The sequence below is a fragment of the Acomys russatus genome, chromosome 22 (assembly GCF_903995435.1).
Source record: "Acomys russatus chromosome 22, mAcoRus1.1, whole genome shotgun sequence".
NCBI classification, from domain to species: Eukaryota; Metazoa; Chordata; class Mammalia; order Rodentia; family Muridae; genus Acomys; species Acomys russatus.
Window position 1 is genome coordinate 55,945,401 of NC_067158.1, and position 21,087 is coordinate 55,966,487.

Consider the following 21,087-nt stretch of genomic DNA (forward strand, 5'->3'; position numbering starts at 1 on the left):
TTGTTTGATATGTCGACAGCAAGAAACTCTTAGACATGGGTACATGTTTCTTATCCAGTGACCTGCATTATAGAGGTAAACTGCCCAACAGCAAACACAAAAGCTACATAGTTTACGTGAACACAGCTTGCTAGGCTGATGATAAAAAACAGGACTATGTTCTGGTGTTTTGTCTTTAGACACACACACACACACACACACACACACACACACACACACACACACTACTTGAGGTATATAACATGTAGCCTATACTCTGTAAACCAAAACCAGGGCTCAAATGCCCCGAATAATTTTGGGCTGGGGGGATTAGCTCTTTCTCTGGATGGTCCCCTCAGAAAACGCTGGTGAGTGGGAGATGCGGTGAGTACTGACCGCAATTCAGCGGGAGGCTCTGGGGGGGGGGGGGGGGGTGTGGGGCAAAAGCTCAGCCAAAGCTCATCTTCGTAACCACAGCAATTAGGCAAACACTAAAAACTCCCTCCACCCCAGGTGCCTATGTCAGGCAAGAAAGCTGATTGGATCCTGAGGACAGAGTGAACGAGAGACTCACTGTCCCATTATCCGTTGCCTCAGTGGACTGTAGAGGACAGTCCTGTTCTGAATTACCTTCATGTGTGTGGACTGACAAGCAGTAGACTGGAAAGGAGTCTCAATTTGAGGGGAAAAAAAGTCCCAAAGAGTTAGCATGAACGTGAAGTAACTTGGGAAACAGTACTATGCGGTATTTTGATATAATATTCAATATTTATCTGAGCATCATTTTTCCAATAGAATAAAGTCTAGAGTTTCCTGAGGCTGAGAGACCATTGTTATGTGAGAACCGAGGAGCCATTCTCCAAGGACCATGCACAGGCTCACTCACTCCCCAGCGCCAACCTCTGATAGGAACATGATCATTACACTGAGAGGTCAGGACAAGGAACGAGGAAAACAGTCTGTGCTGGCGATTTAACTCTGGAGAGGCACCAGTCCAAGAAGGGTGCACAGACATTAATGCGGCTGCGGCACTGACGTAATTACAGGTTAGACCAGCCTCAGCGCCAAAACAGAAGCTTTTCTTTAGGGAAAGAGCGCATGGACATAATTAGAATAAAAAGAAAGGAAGAAAGACTTTCATTAAAACAACAGCAAGATCCTGAATAGAACTATCTGCCCAGGGACCAACATGACCCTCAAACATTCATGGAACAGGGGCAGCCGAGGAGGGGGGAAGCAGCCACACACAGCTTCACAAGCTCACCGTCAGCACTGACTGCACGCCCATGGCGGGGGTGGGGTGGGGGCGGAATTCATCCCAGGGTCCCTGGCCTGGATGAGCTCCGAGGTCCATGTGACTTGTCGTCCTCCAGGAGGAGATCTCCAGAGCACAGAACATACCTCTCTCGCTTGCCTCTGCTACAGCAGTGTTCCTCTGCTGTTGCTGAGCCCTGAGGGAGAGCTCTTTGGAGAGCCGTGGGAGGCACCTGCTGCAACACCTGCGTCAGGAACACAGGCCTCCCGCCCAGGTCTTTCAAACATACTGTGATTCTTCTTAGAGTAGAGAGGACAGGGACAGCAAGGAGAGCAGGTAGTGAGTCATACTTGTCTTGGGGAGTGTAATACCCACGCCCAGTGCACAGCAGGCACGCACGTCGTCACAGATGCTAGCTAGTGACAACTGGTCACTTTATCTAGCCATCACTGTTTTCTGGCCTGCATTTGGTTTCTGAGTAGGAGCCAACAGTCGTAACACTCATGGGCTTTTGAGCAATCTCCCGCTGATCCTCGTGAACGTGACTAAATGCAGCACAAAGCTATCCCACGGAAGAGTGTGAGGGCTGAGCACTAGTGGGCTCCTGTCAAGACATTAGCAAGAAACCACTGAAAGTTACTGTAGCCCCAGACCTTAAAAAAAGCGTGAAGATGCCCAAGTAGAACCAAGAATAGAATATAATTTTCATCATTGTGATAAAGAAAGAACATGGCTGTTATGAACACTAAGCATCTGTATCAAGTATCACTCAAGAATTTCAGTCATATTTTTAATATACACCACAGGGAAGACTAGATTCTATAGCTAAAATACTTAGGTACCCGAAAACCATGGGCAAGTCTTAGTTCTCAGAGGACAATACAGTTTTGTAGGTCAAAGTGATGCTTACACATGATCTAGGGTGAATTTCAGTTGAAGAAACACACTATTAAGTGGATACGCGAGACAAAAATGGTTTAAAAGGAATAACTCTTTTTAATGTTAGTAACTAGAGCTTTTACAACATAGAGCAAACAGAAGAATGTTAATATTAAAGGCTAGCTCACCGACTGTGAGAAATTGTCAAGCGGCCCCACTCACGTTCTGTCTCCCAAGAAGGGAAAGTGAGTGGAGGGAGTGCTGGATCCACCGGGACCAGCTGGTGAGATTCAGTAAGCGGGTGACAGGGAGAATCCTTAGCCAAGGAGACCTTAAGAGAGGAGCCCGGGCGGTCCTATTAAGTACTTTAAATCGGAGGAGGACAGTTTTAACAATTTAGACAAGGAAAACCAGACAGGCTAGAGCTAAGTGATAAACACAGAGGCACTTTCATGGATTAGGCCATGGTAACTGGAAAAGAGATTTTAATCTAGGGTATGAGCAATATTGTAAATTAGAAGGCAAGAGTCGTTAGAGTCAGTAAACAGCCACCAGAAATGTATTCAGCTACTTGGAAAAAGACTCAGTTTGCACTTGGCATCATGATCTCCCTACAGACTAAATTCCAGCCGTAGGATCAGCGATCTAAATAAAGTCAACACGTTCCTTCCATAAACGAGCCAAGATGAAAATGCAGATAAATAATCTTGTATCCCCACTTTCGTGAAGTTCAGAGCTCACTCTATCACTGAGCTACAGCCCTGGTCCCAGCTTTTTTCTTCCAGTATTGGAGTTTGAACCCAGAGTGTTGCAGATGTCAGACAAAGGCCACTGAGCTACACTTGTAGTCTTTTTGAAAGTTAACTTATTTAATTTTTTTTTTTTTTTTTTTTGGGTATAGAGCCTCCCTAAATCACCCAAGCAGACCTTAAGCTTGGTACCTTTATGGGGTCAGCCCCCTGAGTAGCTGGAATTATTGGCCTGTGCCGCTTATCTGGCTGCCGTTGACTGACTTAAAGTACAGGTAAATGCCAACAAGCTGGTGCTTTCAAATTATGAGCAGCATTTAATCTTCACTGTTAGGACTCACTTTCAAAACTGCTGACAAACCCACCTCAGTCTGTGAACCTTGGGACTTGGAGTGGATGAATGAAGCAACCTAACATTTGTAACTTATAGATTAAAACAACTATGTAACATGTAAAAATTAAGTGCTTAAGATGAGGCTGGAGAGGGTGCTCAGCCGTTAAGAGCTGTTATTCTGTTCTTCCTAGAGATCCAAGCTCTCCGCTCCTAGCATCCAGTTGCCAGTAATTCCAGCTTTAGGGGCATCCAACACCTGGGGCCACCCCCGAATACACACACACACACACACACACACACACACACACACACACACACACACACACATGCACATAAGTACTCTCATATATATACATAATTAAAACCATTAAAAAATAACATTAAAATAAAGTCACTTTCGTTGAAACCTGACAATGTTAGGGGAACAACTTACCTGCAGCAAATGACAGCTTTGCAGGACAAAGCTAAGTCCAGGAAATATTGCCGGACTCCAAAGGTTAAGGCATATTTGAGGGTCTTCCCATCAATTATAAGAGCAAAATCGTTTTCCTTGCGAAGAGCGTCTCCAAGGGTGGTACAGTGCCGGCTGAGCGTCTCCCTTGTCCCCTGGAATATCAACCAAGGCCATCAGCACCCATTCCGTTTGCTCTACTACGACATCTTCTAAATGTTTAGTAACTAAAGTTAGTTATTTTGAGTGCATTTTATTTTTCAATTTGCTTTCACAAACCTTCATTTATTCAGTTCTTACAAAAGCCCCTCTAGAGGGGGACTGAAAAGGCTCTCAGTTAAACTCTGTAAGTTATATACCTGAGCACAGCAGGGCAGGGCCTGGACCACAGGCGCTTACTCCTGCGTGCCTCTCCAGTTCACTCTTGATTCCACAATCGCAATACTGCAGAAGCACTTTCACAAAACTCTCTTCTTTAGAAAAAAAATATATATAACAACACTGGTCTGATTTATGAACTAGTCAAAGTTGGTTTGCCCTGAACCCAAGGGGAAAAGTTGGGGAATATAATTTAAATAATTTATGGGTGTTCTTTTGAGAGTACTCAATGCTATGACAATTTAATTCCCAGGGACCTAAAGGAGGAAATGCAGGGTTCGTAATCTCCTGTGACTTCGTGAATTGGCTTTCTTGGTTCCACGATGCTATGTTTTAGTCGAGGGGTGGAGACACGCGTGTGGGAGATGGAGACACGCAGCTTGGTGGATTTGATGGATCAAGCACACGGAGCCTTTCTATCAACCAATAGTCCACTCTTAAGCAGAATAAAAAGCTTTAATCATTTGGATTGCACAAGAACAGGTGCACATCAAGGAATGCTTGCCCACTTCACCAAAGGGGAAAAAGGTTAAAAAAATATCTCCCACAAAAAAATTATCATTTCACATAACAAGTTTTCCTCCCAAGCCGTATAGACTCTTCTTATGATGTAACGGGCCCAACCAGTTCCTGTTCCTAAGAGCCCTGACACTGAAGAAGTACACACTCACTCTACACAAGGAAACAAACTGAATTTTCGTTCCGAGTGCTAAATCTACATTGTTTATGTAATAAAATACAGTTACATATAATATGGTTATAGAATAGTTTGTGTTCAGCCCACCCACAGAAACTATGACCCAGGAGTTGCCCTGCCTATCAAGGAAGGAACAGACATTGAGAAAATGTCCAGCAGGTGCCTGGTCCAACCTGAGACCCGCCCATGAGAGACAGCCAAGTCCTGAGGATGCTCTGCCCTGCTTGCGGATGGGAGCCTAGCATGGCTGCTCTCTGAGTGGCTCCACCCAGGAGCTGATGGAAGCACATGCACAGGCCACAGCCAAACATGGGGTGGTACACGGAGGTGGTCTTAGGGAAGAGTGGGCGTGTGTGTGTGCGTGCGTGCGTGTGTGTGTGTGTGTGTGTGTAACATGGGGGAGGTCTTAGGGAAGAGTCTGGGTGGGAGGAGGGAAAGATGGAGGACTCAGAGGGGACAAGAGTGCCACAGAAGGACTGACAGAGCCAACAAACCACGGCTCAGGGGGCCCTGTGGAGACTGGGGCTCCAGCCAGGGACCATGTATGGACTGGACCTGGGTCCCCTGTGCTGCCGATGCAGCCAATGGGCAGCTAGGTCCTCATGTGGGTACCCTAGTGAGGGAGGAGGGGGCTGGCTCTGACATGGACTCTGCTGCCTGCTTTTTTGTTGCTTTCCCCTGGCGAGGCTGCCTCACTGGACCACAGGGGAAGGGATGCACTCAGTTCTGATGCGACTTGATATGCTGGGGTGGGTGGGTAGGAAGGTGGGGTTCCCCTTCTGTGGGGAGGGGGGAGGGGGGAGAGGGAAACAGAGAGGGTGGGAACGGGGAGAGGAGGGAGAAGGTACGACTGGGATGTAAAGAAAAATTAATAAAAAATAAGTTTGTGTGTATTATATTCAAAACAGCGTTTTTTTTGTTTTGTTTTTGTTTTTGTTTTGTTTTGTTTTTGTGGTGGTTTATCTTGCCAACACCATTAGACTAAGTGACATCTGAGCATGGCTGTGACTGTTTCCAGTGACAACCAGATCACGAGCTCTCTGAATAAATGGGTTCACGGTGGTTCTGCTGGGAAGTGGTGAAATAAAAGTGGTGGTGCCTGTTGGAAGAAGCATCACCATGGGGGGTGTGGAGCTACCTCATCCGGGCCTGTGCCAGTATCCGCTGCTCCCTGCCCGCTGTGCTGTGAGCTGGGCCACCACCTTCCTCATCTCAAGTTGCTGTTATTGGGCATCGGTCACAAGACTGAATGAGGAACGTAACTGATAACATTAATGCTCCAGTTTGCGGGCCTGGCCTTGTCATTCTGAAGTTACTTCATTTTGAGGGAAGCGACAAGGAAGTTGAAAGTGTTTTTTGTATTTGTCTTCAAATGCAGCTCCCACCATCTCCTGTCATTGTAGAATCTCTTTATCTGGATTAGAAACCATGTCGTACTGCAGAGCAAGACTGCCAGCATCCCTAGCACTAAAGCCTTACAATGTGATGTTTAAACTTTATATCAGGGGGTGAGAATTTGTTTCACTCAAGAGGACTTAAGAAAAGCAGGTGTGTAAGTCTTTAGAAGCCTGGCTGTGAAACTTAGCAATGGTATTCTAAAGTCTATCACTCCAGATTGTTTTAAGAGCAAATTTGTAGAGTTTAAGTGGACACATAAACCACCTAAATAATAATAGTAAACAATACCTAGCGTGTGCTGCACACTGGGCAGTTTTAAGGACTGTGAATATAAGGGGGACATTTTTAAAAAACTCTTCTCTAACCCTGAGTCTGGAGTCTATTGTTGTCCAGGGTTAAGACAGAGCGCTTAAGCTATTTGCTCAAGAATACATTGACACTGCGGAGTAAAGTAGACTCAGAATTAAGTTTCTGTTCTGGCTTCTCATTCTCTGCACAGTCCATCAAAAAGAAACCAAATGCCAAAAGTATCACACAGTGAAAGCAAGAAGCAAGTACAAGGCCACATTATTATTATTTTTTCTGTTGTTTCCCAGGAGCCTTCACTGCCCTTTCATCTGTCTTTCTAAAACAGAGTTAAAACACAAATCATGCCGGTTCTTGCTCTACAGTCTTTCCAGGGCTTCCAGCTGTGGACCCACTAGAGTGTAAGCCCCTCCCTGCCTTAAAAATGGTACCGAGCCTTCCTTGATGAACTTCTCTCACAGCTCCCTCCACAGCGTGACTCTTACATGTCTCTCTTCCTTGAGTTTCTTTCCTGCTAAAGTAAGCTGACCTACCAGGCTCCCACGGTGCCCAGTGCAATTGAGCTGATGCCGATAAAGCCTTCAGCTCCTTCCGGGGAGTTCCACGGCTGAACCGTTGGCTACAACATGCACAGAGCCTACAATGTCAGCTTATTGAATGACAGCCCTGATAAGTTCTACAGCATTCCACTGGCATCATTCCATTTCCCTTTACACACACACACACACACACAAAGAGAGAGAGAGACAGACGGAGAAAGAGAGAGAGAGAGAGAATTCTTGTTCTCTTTAGTAGAATTTCAAATAAAGATAAAAAGACACTGTGTGTGTGTGTGTGTGTGTGTGTGTATATATATGTGTGTGTATTTATATTTACATAAGTCACTGCTCAAGTGACATCTGATGTGAAAACCTGAAACGAAACCTACAAAGGTCCCCAAGAAGACTTCAGATATCTTTGGGGATCAGCTGTAAATCAAGAAGAAACTGTCCTCAGCACTGAGGACGGCCGGTGCTCCCCAGGCTGTGGGAGCGTCCCCAGCGCCCTACTTTCCTTTTCTAACGTCCTCTCTGACACCTTCACATTGGTTGAGAACTCTCTCATTTGTGGCATTAGTGCCTCTGTGTTCCTTGGTGACTACCAAAGATCTTCTGCAAATCAAGAGGTGTCAGGAGACATTTCGGGGGAAGGGTGAAAAACTCAACACAGTGAATTCTCAGCAGCCCACCTAGGGTGCGAGGTAGCACCAACACCAATTTGCTAACTCACTTTTTTAGTTCATAGTGTTCTGTATAAGGAGCTCTGTTGCTGGCTATGTGCCGCTAGTTGTGGCTTATATTTTATCCTTATTTACTGCCGGGAGTATTTTAAAAATCTTTAATTTATGAAATGTCATTGCATTTTCTTCAAGCCTGAGAGCTGTACTTTATAGCCATATTGCATTGAAGCTTATCTCCTGTGGCTGTGGATAAATTTATTACTGTATTAGCGGCTACTGGAGAGGTAAGTGTGTGTGTGTGTGTGTGTGTGTGTGTGTGTGTGTGTGTGTGTGAGAGAGAGAGAGAGAGACAGACAGACAGACAGACAGACAGACAGACAGACAGAGACTGATTGGTTGATTCAGATTCTTGCTAGTCTGGAATTCAACATGTAGCTGAGGTTGGCCTCAAACTCATGAAACCCAGTGCTGGGGCTACAGGTGTGCACTGCCATGCCTGGCTGCAAACTCCTTCTGCATAAGATGAGGCAGCTACTTAAGCTGGAGATCTCTAGAAAGGGCTCCCTGCCAGTGAGAGCGATGTGTGCCTCTCTAACCCTTGCTGGCTTGGCTCACCTGACTTTGGCAGCCTCACCACGAGGTGGCCCTAGAAAGGCCAGAGCGGAAGCCAGGCTTGGTCACTTACTGACTCTTTGCTCAGGCAACTCAGGTTTTCTTGGACTCCACAGAGTCCATCTTGGACCCTGCTGTTAAGGTAGAAGTCCGGCATTACCTGATAGGCCCTGAGCTCAAAAATGATGGCCTCCCTTCCTCAGCTGGGTTCCTTCCTGATCTTCCTGATCTTCCTGATCTGGGGAAAGCCCAGATCCTCTAAGGACTGTCACAGAGCCTCAGGGAGATTACAGGCCAAATCCTCTCCTGATAAGAAACCTGTTCATTGTGCACCTGGGGATTCCTGGACACACCCTCCCCCATGCCAATAAGATGTCTTGGTATCTTAGCTTCCAGCCAATGACCTCTCTCCACGTCTCTAATCAAACCTGGAGTTTCCCCCTACCGCTGCCCATAGGGTCATTAAGTACTGTGTTCCCCTTCTTCTGACAGGACTGTGCTGCTGCATGTAAACGAAGTATCTCTGGCACCCTTAGACCCAGTGACGCAAACGCATCCAACCCCCCAAATCCTCCCACTGCCCAAGCTTTGTAATGCCCCTGATTCACAAAGTAAGCTCTCCCTCTCTCACTCCATTCCTCCACTGTGATCTTCTGAGACTCAGCATTTATTCTGGGGAAAGGACTCCCCTTCTCCCCAGGGAGGCCAGGACAGCCAAGGCTACACAGAGAAACCCTCTCTTGAAAAACAAACAAACAAGAGCCAATTGTAACATAGTGGAAAAAAAAAACGTCCACACCTCCAGTGAGATCTGGAGTCTCTCTCTAGCCGTTCCTGAGGGAAGCAGAACCCAAGACTCTGAGGTTCCACCCATTGCCACCTGGAAGCCAGAAGCCCTAGGACCATCCTTTTGAGAGAAACATGTACTTCTGGTGGGGTGCTCAGTAGTGCAGAGAGACAGTCCATGAAATCTTGATTCATGGGCTTGGGATGGGGATGACTCCAGAGCAGTGGTTCTCAACCTGTGGGTTGTGACCCCTTTGGGGAGGGGCTTGCATATTAGATATCCTGTATATCAGATATCTACATAGATATTTGCATTAGGAGTCACAACAGCAAAATTACAGTTATAAAGTAGCAACAAAGATAATTTTATGGTTAGGGGTCAGCACAGCATGAGGAACTAACTGGATCAAAGGATCGCAGCATTGGGAAGGTTGAGAACCACTGCTCCAGAGTGATTGTTAGTGATGCCGTGTGCTGACTCTCTGCCTCGTGGCTAAGTCATCCTCCCCAGTGCTCAGCACAAAGCTGACACCCAAGTTCTTTACCATCCCCTGGCATCAGGTCCAATCGAGGTACCTACGTGGCAAGGCAGCACCTGCACTCCTTAGAAAACCCAGGAGTAGCTGGGCGTGGTGGCACACGCCTTTAATCTCAGCACCTGGGAGGCGGAGGCAGATGGCTCTCTGTGACTTTGAGGCCAGCCTGGTCTAGAAAATGAGTCTAGGACAGCCAAGGCTACACAGAGAAACCCTGTCTTGAAAAACAAAAACAAAACAAAACCAATCAAACCAACCAACCAACAACAACAACAACAACAACAAAAAGAAAAGAAAAAGGCGGAACAGTACTGGGATCACTTGACGTTTTCTGTCACTGTCTCCTAGTGATGCTGTGCTGTCTACCTGTGGCCACTAACACTCAGCTCTCCCAGCACGGCTTCCAATACATAAACATTATCTGGGAACTTGAGTGGCCTCCATCTCTAGCGATGAGAACCCCTCCTCCTCTCAAATGGCATGTAGCTCCTGGAGCATGGTGGGAGGAGAAATATTTATATAATTAATGTCTGTTTTTCCTTAGCAATTTCTGCCCGAGGCAGAGCAATCTGATACAGCTCATTTCAAAAATTTCAAAGTGAAAATGGAGTTTCTCTGCCACGGTTTTGTAGGTTCTTGTGTGAGGTGACAGCACTAACATACGTGTTTGTTTATGATAAATGTAAGACTTAGTTTTTCCGGTGTATTCTTCAGCTATGGCTCCATCAAGGCTCTGAGTATTTTTCTTTTTTTTTAAGCATGGAGATAAATTTCACCTAAACAATGGGAGCTTACTTTAATTTTGAGTTTACTTTAATTTACCAAATCTAAGGACAAATATTAAACAGAATATATGTGCATAAATATACATATATATGTACTTGATACCTAAGCACATTTTATTGGCTATTTTGGTGGCTTGTGGTCCCTACCTCATCATCATCTAACACGTGAGTTTTATGACCAAATGTTTCACTCTTTCTCTGCTTTTATGCTCTCCAAATGTTCACACCCTAAAACTGCAAATTAACAGAACATTCCAGAAACATTTCTAATAGCACATTCTGACTATACCAAGCATAGACAACGTTAGCACGTTCTTAAAGAGTGAGTTATGACTCTTGTAATAACAACTTGGATAAACCATTGGGTATTACTTATTTTTCTACAATGTGTTACTGATTCAGTGGAACACTGGACATTCCAAACGCGCCTACGCAATACTTATATCAACCGCTCTTCCAGCTACTGCAGGCAACAGTAAAAGGATATACACCCGAGGGTAGAGAGAACCTGCATTTATACACAACTGACCCACTTAGTATTGCGTCCCAGTGAGTAGAGCTAGAGTTCTTTGACATAGGTTTTGATCAAAAACCTTTGGTGTTTCTAAATTCCTATCCTAAATTAGAATATAATATTTAAAAACATATGTATATAGAACCAAACCAATATAAAGTAAATTTTGCAAAATGGGTAAGGGCAGACAGAAGGTGAAGTCATTAAAAACATATGGTCAGAGGGGTCCTCCGAAGTAGCTTCGTGGAAGGCAGCCAAACAAGTGCATTTCATCAATACTACATATCGCTAAAGATAATGGAGAGAGGGGAAAATATTCCATGCTTTCCGGATATACAAGTATGGGTTTTCCTGACGAGGGCAGATGTAAAACGCTGTAGTTGGTAGAAAAAAACCCACCACACACACACACACAAAAAACGAACAGTCCAATCTCCCAGAGGGGTCACGCCACCTGAGGAGGGTCGGCGGACACAAAATGGAAGCAGGTGAAAGGAGGACGGTGGAATGCTGGGTAAATTGCTCTTTGTCTCTCAGTAGAGGGTTGAGATTCGGGATTATGATCGGTTCCATAAGGGAAATAATTCCCTGTGAGCATCCAGTCTCACTTGGGGTCGAGAAGAGACGGAAGCGAGGGGTGTCGAGCGAGCGAGTAGCCAGCCTGTGTTTTGGGGTTGGGCTATGCGGAAAAGAATGATCAACCCAGGCAAAGGAAGGGAGGAGATGGGGACGTAATTACATAATTTAAATAGTTTTGTGGATAAAGGCTTTTTACCAAAGCCTTCACGGTAATTACTTTAAACCACCGCTGAGAGCCTCCTAAACACTTATTTTGAGGTTGGTATTAAACATTCCCCAGTGGTGGCTGTGATTCGAACGTGAAGGGAAGCTTTCTCGGAGGAACTGCGTCGGCAGACATCCAGTCTCTCCTACTGCCTTCAATTCAGCCAGGACAACGTTGCTCAGAACATACCACGGGCTTGCTGGAAATAAGCAATAAGTAAATTGCCAAATCTGGAGAAGTATCTGAGGCCTGTGAGAAACTGTTTCCCAGACCCAGAGAAAATGAATACTGAACCCATTTGCTTAATAATTTCAATTAATAAATAAATGGCGGGATATGGAAGAATCATTATCTGCAGTTCTTCCTTAGGGCAAGCCCACATGCCCACTGCCTGCTCGTCTCTGTGCGCATTCAATGACTTCTCTGCACACTTCTCCTATGGGCCAGACTGAATTCCATGAGTTTTCCAGAAGGACATTCTCCTTTAGCTGCTCTGCGGCCCTGGGGCGGGGGTGGGGTGAAAGAACAAATTAAACAAGTTGGAAGACGTGGCGATGACTCTCAGGACGCAGAATCCCGTGACTGAGTCATGCCATCACCAGAGAAGGTACAGTTATTTAAAGGTTCAGATAAAAGCACACTCTGGACTTGGGAGTGGCTAAGTGGGAAATGGGGACGCTGTAACCATCAGCACGTGAACGCACTCAAAGGAAGGCTCCATCCGTGGTGTGAGCCAGGAGCTCCTGCCCAACCCTCAGGAGCACAGAGCGATCCAGGTGCACCTGAGAGCTCAGTCAGTCAGTGCCTCACAGACCGCTGTGTTTAATGATGCTCTGACCTGCCAACAGTGTGGGCAGGAAGGATGGAGAGAGGGCAACAGGCGAGGCATGAGCGCGCAGCTCAGAAACGTCAACAGTGTGTGGGGAGAAGCGCAAGGGGGCAGCCTGGTTAGAGAGCACTTATCTGTAATTCTAGGTCTCAGGGAAAAGTTTAGGCAGAATGAGGTAAAGAAATTCAGATTTGAGGGCAGGGGAATTTCTTGAAACGGAGACACTAAATCTGTGAACAATTTCACTCAGGGTTCTGCACACCAGCCGCTCTCGCTGTGTCGTGTTTACAAAAGGGGACATATTAAATTCTACAAGACCAAACACTGTGTTTGATGTTTCAACCACATACTCTGGCTGCCAGCAGATATGGTCTCAAATTAGGGGTATGGAAAATAGACGATTTGTTCAAACATAATTTTTACTTTTTAGTAATGCTTACATTTCTTCCTGGGGGTGAGCAGTGTGCCTTACAGGGTCTAAGCAACGTCCCGACTGACTGTGGAGCATTACAAGGGAGCACCTCGGCTCCAGGTAGGGGACAGTAACACCTTTAACTACACAAGGACTTCACGACTCAAGGGTAAAAGAAAAGTCAGAATTAAAGCACCAACACCGGTAGTGGAAAGAAACGTGATGTGGTTTCAAACCTGCCTAAGCTAGTTTTCTGAGCAATACAAAATGTATTGTACTAGACTCCGGGGACGTATCAAAACCAAACCTGAAGCAGCTTGCATTTTTCTTTCCCCTCCCCCTTTCTCTTCTGGAGTCAAGTCAATGACTTGCTTATTCTGGATTTCTTTCAGAAGCCATTTACTGATGGCTGGGTCCCAAAACAGTGAGGTTTGTGTGCATAAAACATGTAAGCTGGGCTCAAAAGGGTACAGATGACAACTTCGGCATTTAGATCCTGAATGTCCTATATGCTATAGTAGAAACTGACACAGTGCTAGAAAACCAACTGCAGCTAGAAGGAAAAAAAAAATCAGCAATTCTTTGAAGGGTATTTCTGTACCATGGTGTTGGAAATTAAAAAAAAAAAAATGCTTGCTAACTTAATCTCCAACGTGGCCAACAATTAATTTTCTGTAAAATGTATCAGAGAGGAGGTAGTGGAATCCATAATTAAACTTATGGCTGATTTGGGGCCACGTTCTCCAATTAAATCGAGAAGTAGAAACAATTTCAGAGTGAGGTAGCTGTGTAAAGTTATCTCTCATGCAAGCCGGCAGTGAGGAAGGAGCTCGCCTCTCCTGGGGGTAAGAGTGCTGAAAGCAATGTTGACAGTGAAGACTGGGATCCTAGCGTCTCCGCAATGCTTACCGAGGTGGGGTGCAAAGCCAGGGGAAGAGTCCTGGAACGTGGGAGGAGAAGATGCTCCTCACCTTTGACTCTGACTGAAGTCTCTCACCAGCTAAACAAACCATTCCTGTTCAGTTAACGTTGGCTGTGAAAGCTGCCTGCCTAGAGGGGATATTCTTTACGGAGAGTTACTTTCAAGTAAGAATGTTAAAGTAGCACGGACTGTGCTTATGTCCAAGAGTCCACCAGCTTCATCCATTCCCAAGTGGAAACCAACAATATACTTACTAGGAATCTCATACAAACGACATTTCTAGTTAAAAAAAAAAAAAAAAAAAAAAAAAAAAAAAAAAAAAAAAAAAAAAAAAAAAAAAGGGAGGGGGTTTACTGCGCCCCCTTGTGGAACTCTTGTGACTCATGGTTAACTGTTGTAGACTGCGACCCCTATTCAAGGCACCCAGAACAACCATAGAATCTCCTTTATGAAAAAGAAGCACGTGCCGGGTGGTGGCAGCGCACACTTTTAATCTGAACACTCGGGAGGCAGAGGCAGAAGGATCTCTGTGAGTCTGAGGGCAGCCTGGTGTACAGTGAGTTCCAGGAGAGCCAGTGCTCCACAGAGAAACCAACCAAGTCTGGAAAACACCAAAATGGGGCGGGGACAGGGGTGGGGCAAAACAGGGGGGAAGTCCTAGCAATTCTTTGAGATCCAAGAGCCAACACAATAGTTTCATGGTTACTTCTAAGATGCTGAAGGGTGACTGTCTGGTGACCCCCCCGTCCCCGCTCCCCCGACTCCCATGGTTGGGTGTGTCTTCTTCCCCAATCTCTCTCTTCCTATTAACTAACGCTTAAATTTCTACTAAAATCTCATCTGAACTCCCAGCTCCATCTTAACTGTTTCCTCCTGAAGTTCTTCTCTGTGGCATGTCCAGAGTCTCATTTGCAGCAGAGCGAGTCTCAAGGAGCCTCCAGGCTGCGGTGGGTGGAGGCCGTGTCCAGCTACCACTGGCCCCCACATCACTGCTGTTAGCGCTAACTACATACCAGCCCCTGTGTTCAGCACTTAATGGCTACTGTTTCACTTAACCCTTATAATGACATGTCTAGGACTGAGATATTTTCATGACTTCTATCTCACAAATGTGGCAGCCGAAGGCAAGGACAAAAATACTCAGATGTTATGTTCTGGAGCCAAATAACTAAGCCCCTGGGACCCCTACCTGTCTGTCTACCTTTCTGGAGTCCCCAGTTATTAGAGAGGCCTACGAGAATCTGCCTACTAGGGTTTTCAGGTGAAAACTGGATTTCGTTGTTCAGTCCTCAAGTCAAGCACCTGGTGCAAAATAGGAGGAATTTAATAACTATAAGCTGCGGATCTTTTTTCCTGAGTAGAACAGCAATGCTTGGGATCCCGCAGAAGTGACAGGAGTTCCCTGCACACAGTGTCATGGTTGGAACAACGAAAACATATGCAGGTAGTGATGAGTGAAACAGTGCACTTGCTACGATAAGAAATGACGTAAGTTGTCCACCTGATCATAACGATAAACATAAAATGAATGACATAACCTGATACCTCATTGGCTAAAAGGGGGTACAAGTCCTCCCAACATAGACAGGGGTATATATGGGTGTGTGTGTGTGTGTGTGTGTGTGTGTGTGTGTGTGTGTGTGTGTGTGTGTGTGCTGAGCAGCGTAAGGCCACTTCAGGCTGGCCATGATGTTTACCAAGTGAGACCACGCCACTGTGCTCATCAAGTTGGAAACACGTCCCCAAGTTCAAAGACCGGTCAGAAACCAGACCAGACCAGACCAGGGCCCAGACCTAGAGAAGGAAGCCCACTGTGGGCCAGTCAGCGCACTGGACAGCCACCGAGCAGGCTGCAGCTGTACTCAGCAGACTAGGAGAGGTACAGGGGTGTCCGAGTGAAGTGTGAGGCGTGCGTGAGCACTAAAGCGTCTGTAAAACCTCGATATGTAGCTCCCTGAGGTTCTTCCTTCCCTAGCTCAGGCCAGCCTCAAACTTGCCATCCTCCTGCCTCTGCCTCCTGAGCGCTGAGATTACAGGCATGTGCCACTGTGCCAGCTGCAGGAAGGTGACATTTTCTATGTGAATTCTTAGAACTTCAAAATATAATTCTTTATCACACTCTAACACGAGACTTATCTTCTCTACTTTAACATTAGCATGGGAGAGAATTTAGACAGTGTGTGCGTGTGTGTGTGTGTGTGTGTGTGTGTGTGTGTTTGTGTGTGTATGTGACTCACATGAAAGATGAATGACAGCTAGAACTTAACTGCCTCATGAAAAATATTGAAGGAAAACAATATACTTCTTATAAAAATGCTCATTATGCAAAACAGAAAAATCCCGAGACAGTAATTTCTTAGGTTTATTACTTGTTAATTGTTCTTTGTGCGCATGCAATGATCACTCTGTGCCTTCTTGCTACCTCTCAGTACAGTCTGAATACAGACTGGCTGTTTTCCTTCCGGGTCTGCAATGGGAAATACAAATAATGATTTACCTAGCAGCTCTCAAGATTTGTCTGAACTTGGACCTCACAGCCCCTCCCACCCCCCCCCCCCCGCCACCCTACCCCCTACCCACCCCCCAGCACTCCTACTCTACCCCTGTTCCCTCTGGTTTTTATGACAAATCACAAGGCACAGTGCAAAGTGATGCTTCGTCTCCTGCTGAGAAACAAATGAGTTCATCCCAGGAGGTCTGACCCCAGACAGCCTGATTTGTAAAACCTTCCCTAGACATTGTTTGGGAGACTGGCAGTCCAGAGCGCTGGCAAACGAGTGCTAATCCACTGAGCCACAGTGTCTGCCTCCTACCATGAGTTACTTGAATTCATGAGGAGGCTCCAGATAGGACGAATTACGCCAAATTGAAAACTGATGCACTAGAAAAGGGAAGCCCTTAACTTAATAGCATGTGGTGACTCAGCGCTCAGGTATTTATCCAGTATTTACTGGGTGTTAGGTAATTGGCTGGGCACTGGTTGGGATAAGCCAGAGCAGTCCCTGGTTTCAGTGCAACTGAGTGTTCCTGAAGTCTCTCCTCTCTCTCATTTCTTAAAAAAATCCATAATGAAAGCACCTTTGAGGTGGCCCTCCACTTGAGTTACCTACCACCTCAGAAATCTGAAAATACAAATCAAAGCCAGTCTGAACAACACACGAGGACTGCCTGTACTGGTCGGCTTCGTCCATTAGACACAAACCTAGACACGGCTGAGAAGAGGGGCTCTTGGCTGTGGGATTAACCTGTGCTCTGTCTGTGGGGGCACTTTCTTAACTGCTAACTTGTGTGGGCGTGCCCAGTGCACCATATGCTGGTGGGGGCACCCCTAAACACACCGGCCTCAGCTGCACAAGCCTTGAGGAACAAGGCTCTCCCCGGGCTTTGGTTCGGGTTCTACCCCGGCTTATGCTGAGGATGGGCTGTGTCCCCCTCTCCTCGCAGGGGGACTTCTGGTCATGGCGTTTGTCACCTCGAGAGAAAGCAAACTGGAGCATTGTGTGTTGACATTTCACTTCCCCCGTTTGTCATTTATAGAACTTGATATCTAAAACACTTGGAGCAACGCTTCTCTAAGAAATGGATGGAAGTGATGGAGCCTAATAAAAGAGAAGCTGGCACGTTGGCACAAGCTACAGAAGGGAAAAGCCTAGCTCCAGATTCAAGTAACGAAGTCGACTTTTTTGTTGTTGTTGTTGTTTTTTTTGCCTTCAAACCTACAGGATCTACAATTTGGATGATCCCAGCGTTAGAAAAACCGTTCACCAGTATGACCATGGAACTGAAAAGGCACAGACTCTAGCAGGCAGGGGAAACACTCCCACTGCTGTTTCCACAAAGCTGCGAGCACATGCAGCCCTGTTAGGGGCCACTTTTGGTGGCTTTCTTTCCAAGGACCATAGGGTCAAGTTTCTGAGCTGTTACTACACCACATCCTTGCCAGTGGGACCCTACTTCCTCCCCCTTACATGTATTTTATATGCCACTGGGGCCCCACTCCCTCCCCTTACATGTCTTTCACATGCCATCCGTACCTCCTTGCCTTTCCAGAAACGCCTACACATCATCGCTCTGGTATGTACCTTGTATGCACGTTGAGGAACACCTTCTGTGCTGGCGTGCTCTCTAACCCGACCCAGTTGGCCACAGTTGGCCTGAGAGCACCTTTCCAGCTCTAATGCTGTCTTTCTCTCTAGCCTTGCAAGAACCATGCCGCAGTTATCAAAGATTAAGTAGATTCGTGTGTGCATCACACAGACACACAGACATCGACTAAGATAATAGCACATGCAGAAAAAACAAACTAACAAGCAATGGATTAAAATTAAAAAGCAGCATGCATAGTGTGGTATGATTTTTTAAAATTCGTTTTTAGATTTATTTATTTTATGCACATAAGTGTTTGGCCTCCATGTATGTAAGACATTGGATCCTTTGGAACTGGAGTTAGGGGTGGTTCCATGTGCATATTGGAACTGAATTTGAGTTCTCTGCAAAAGCAAGAATACTCATTAAAAAACAAAAACAAACAAACAAACAAACAAACAACAACAACAACAAAAAACAGTACCGAGTATGGACTAGAGAGAAGGCTTTCCGGGTCAGAATGCTTGCCGCCAAGCCTGATGGTCTAAGTCCCTGAAGCCCATGTGGTAGAGGGATAGACCTGACTTCTGCAAGTTACCCTCTGACCTCCACATACGTGTCAGGGCATGTTTGTACACATACCTCAAATAAACAAAGAAATGTGAAAACAACAACAGCCCAGTTAGCGTATGTACGTGGAGAAACATGCGTCAGCTGCGGATCAGCTCTCTGGGTGCACAGGTGCTCAGGTGCACAGGCGGTAAGGTAAGTTTAGATGCAGGCATGGGTGACCCACTTTCCGGCACCTGGATGGTTCCCTGGAATGAAGAGCCCACGCCAAATGCTTATGCTTATTGCAACGAAAGTCCTTAACAGGCTGTAACCTCACATTTCAGCTCTGTGTTCTCCTTCCCGTTCTCCAAGGGTGGCTCGGTTCTCCCCACGAGAGATTTCTGCATCAAATAACCTTCCTCACTCAGTGATTCCCTCCACTGGATGAGTTGTCAGCATCCTTTCCTGTCACAGGAGCCCCGCGGGAGACATCCTCCTCATCTACACATCTGTTTTGTGCTCTCATTGGTGGACATTTAACTTGGCTTTTTGGGCCAGATCTCAGAGGGCAGGGCTGACTCGATACTGTCTTGGCTCTGGCAACTCAGAGCTAATACAGATGAAGGTGGGAAGAGCGCTGAAGGGTGGGAGACGCAGAGCTATGATGCTACTGCTGCAAACCCACACACCGTTACGGGTTGTGCGAAGGTTTCACGAGACAAAGTATTAGGTTTTGACTATGAGTAATTAAAGTATTTGCAATCAAGTAATTCTCACGAATACTATCTGCCCCGCAGCCGACTCTAAACATTGTCCCCAGCCTCCTCAGCGTCTCTTGACACACCGCGGAGTTTTGCAGTCTCACCCGAATCCCTAATTATCAGGTTTGCTTTGCTGTTTCTTGCGTCATAATAACTATTTTAGTCAGCTGTAAAATCATCACCTCCCCTGTTTTGTCTTCCACCTTAAACTACAAGTAGCCACCTTGACTTTAAGGTATTTACAGGTCATTTGTCCTACATACTAATCTGTTAAATATTTCATTCTAATAGGCTATAAAAAAGGGGGAGAAACCCACAAAAATAAAACAATAAGAGCCTTTTTGTAGCCGGCACGGTTGTTTTGTATTGCTTAGTATCACTTTTGAAAACTCTTAAACACACACACACACACACACACACACACACACACACAACTATATGTTAACATTGGAAGCTAATGCAGATACGAAAGGCTTAATACACAGAATGTAGCATTCTGTAAGAACGAGCTGCAGTCCGTCGGCAAGCCACTGACCCACAGCTTTCTGTGAAGCCGCTCTCACGTCTCACATCATTAAGGAAATCACGTGGAAGTTTCTAGTAGCTGCCGCACGTGCAAAGTGTGTGTCAGTTTACACTAACGTTGTTCAGAGCTGAACACGCAATTAAAGCAGAACCGTGGCAATAAGATGTGAAAAGGGTATCTTTAAACCTTGCGCAAATGAAAGTGCTTCCCCAGATATTTGACATAAAAACAGAAGACGGTTTGGAGAGGCGAAGTCACTCACATCAAGGGAGCCTTCGTTTATAACGATCATGCCCATGTTCCTCTTCAGAAGTCTGCAGGAGTGTCCTAGGAACACACGGGAAACAGGGAGTGTTAGTTCTTCCAGAAGAGCAAGCCAACGCTCGACACCTACAGAGGGTTTAAAGAGAGAGAAGGGTGTGGCCTGTTTTCCAGACTAAAAGGAAGTTCAAATTGAAAGACTCTTGCTGGCCGTTAGGGACAGTGTAAGGTAAAGACATTATTTGTAACTGTCTTAACAAACAATGTGGAACAACTGTGTTTAGCATCTCCCCGCCCTGAAAGCTTCCAAGCATGGCTGGGCACATGGTGGTGCATGTTTGCAGAGAAGTGTTCAGGAGGGCTGGTGACTCACTTGGTTGCCCCCACCATCTCCCTGTCCTGGATGGTCATGGCATCATTTTCTTGCCTTCTTTCTCTTACTTTGTTGTATTTTTTTTAATGACAAAGTCACTCCTGTATTAAATCCTTGTCTATCTAGTTTAAGTTGGCTTAATATAGCAGATACAGCTGAAAAAACACAGGCAACCCCGCCTGACTCATCTCACGCTAACAAAAATGATAATGGCGGCATTTACACTCACTGCCTCTGTAACCTCAGGGCCTTGCTCAGCTACCATCGGAGAAGCTTCCTTCTGCAGGCAATGGGAAAAAACACATAGCCAGTCGTTGGCACAGACAACGAAGAGATCTTGGAACACTCAGCCCTAAAATGGGATGTTTCCATCACATTTCTCCCCTCTGGGCTCAGGGAACCCTGGGTAAGAGCAGGCAGGAAAAGTCAGTGTAGGAGTCAGAGGGGGATGGAGGGCAGCAGGAAACAAGGCCCTCTTAATAACAGGATGTACTTGCATACGAACTTAAAAGGACCAAGGCAGCATGCACAGGTCCTAGAGATAAAAGGAGAGGTGGACACATGTCCTCGTTCCTAACCCAGAAGCTAGCTCCAATTGGTAACCACCCGCAAGGGAAAATTTAGGTTCCTTCACGGGAGTCTCACTGGGGAAATGACCTACTCTTAAGGGCAGGCTGCACGCCCAGCAGAGGATGGCTGACAG

General features: G+C 46.0%; 1 protein-coding gene across 1 annotated transcript in view; it reads right to left on the reverse strand.

The window, feature by feature from the left end:
• The window catches only part of Atp8a1 (ATPase phospholipid transporting 8A1), a 187,102-nt gene that overhangs the window by 54,581 nt on the left and 111,434 nt on the right, over positions 1–21,087 (reverse strand). The window contains exons 24-25 of the mRNA XM_051165287.1: positions 20,013–20,077; positions 3,630–3,802 (exon numbers count right to left, since the gene is read on the reverse strand). Of these exons, the coding sequence (XP_051021244.1) occupies positions 3,630–3,802; positions 20,013–20,077 (238 nt within the window). The remainder of the gene's footprint in view (positions 1–3,629; positions 3,803–20,012; positions 20,078–21,087) is intronic.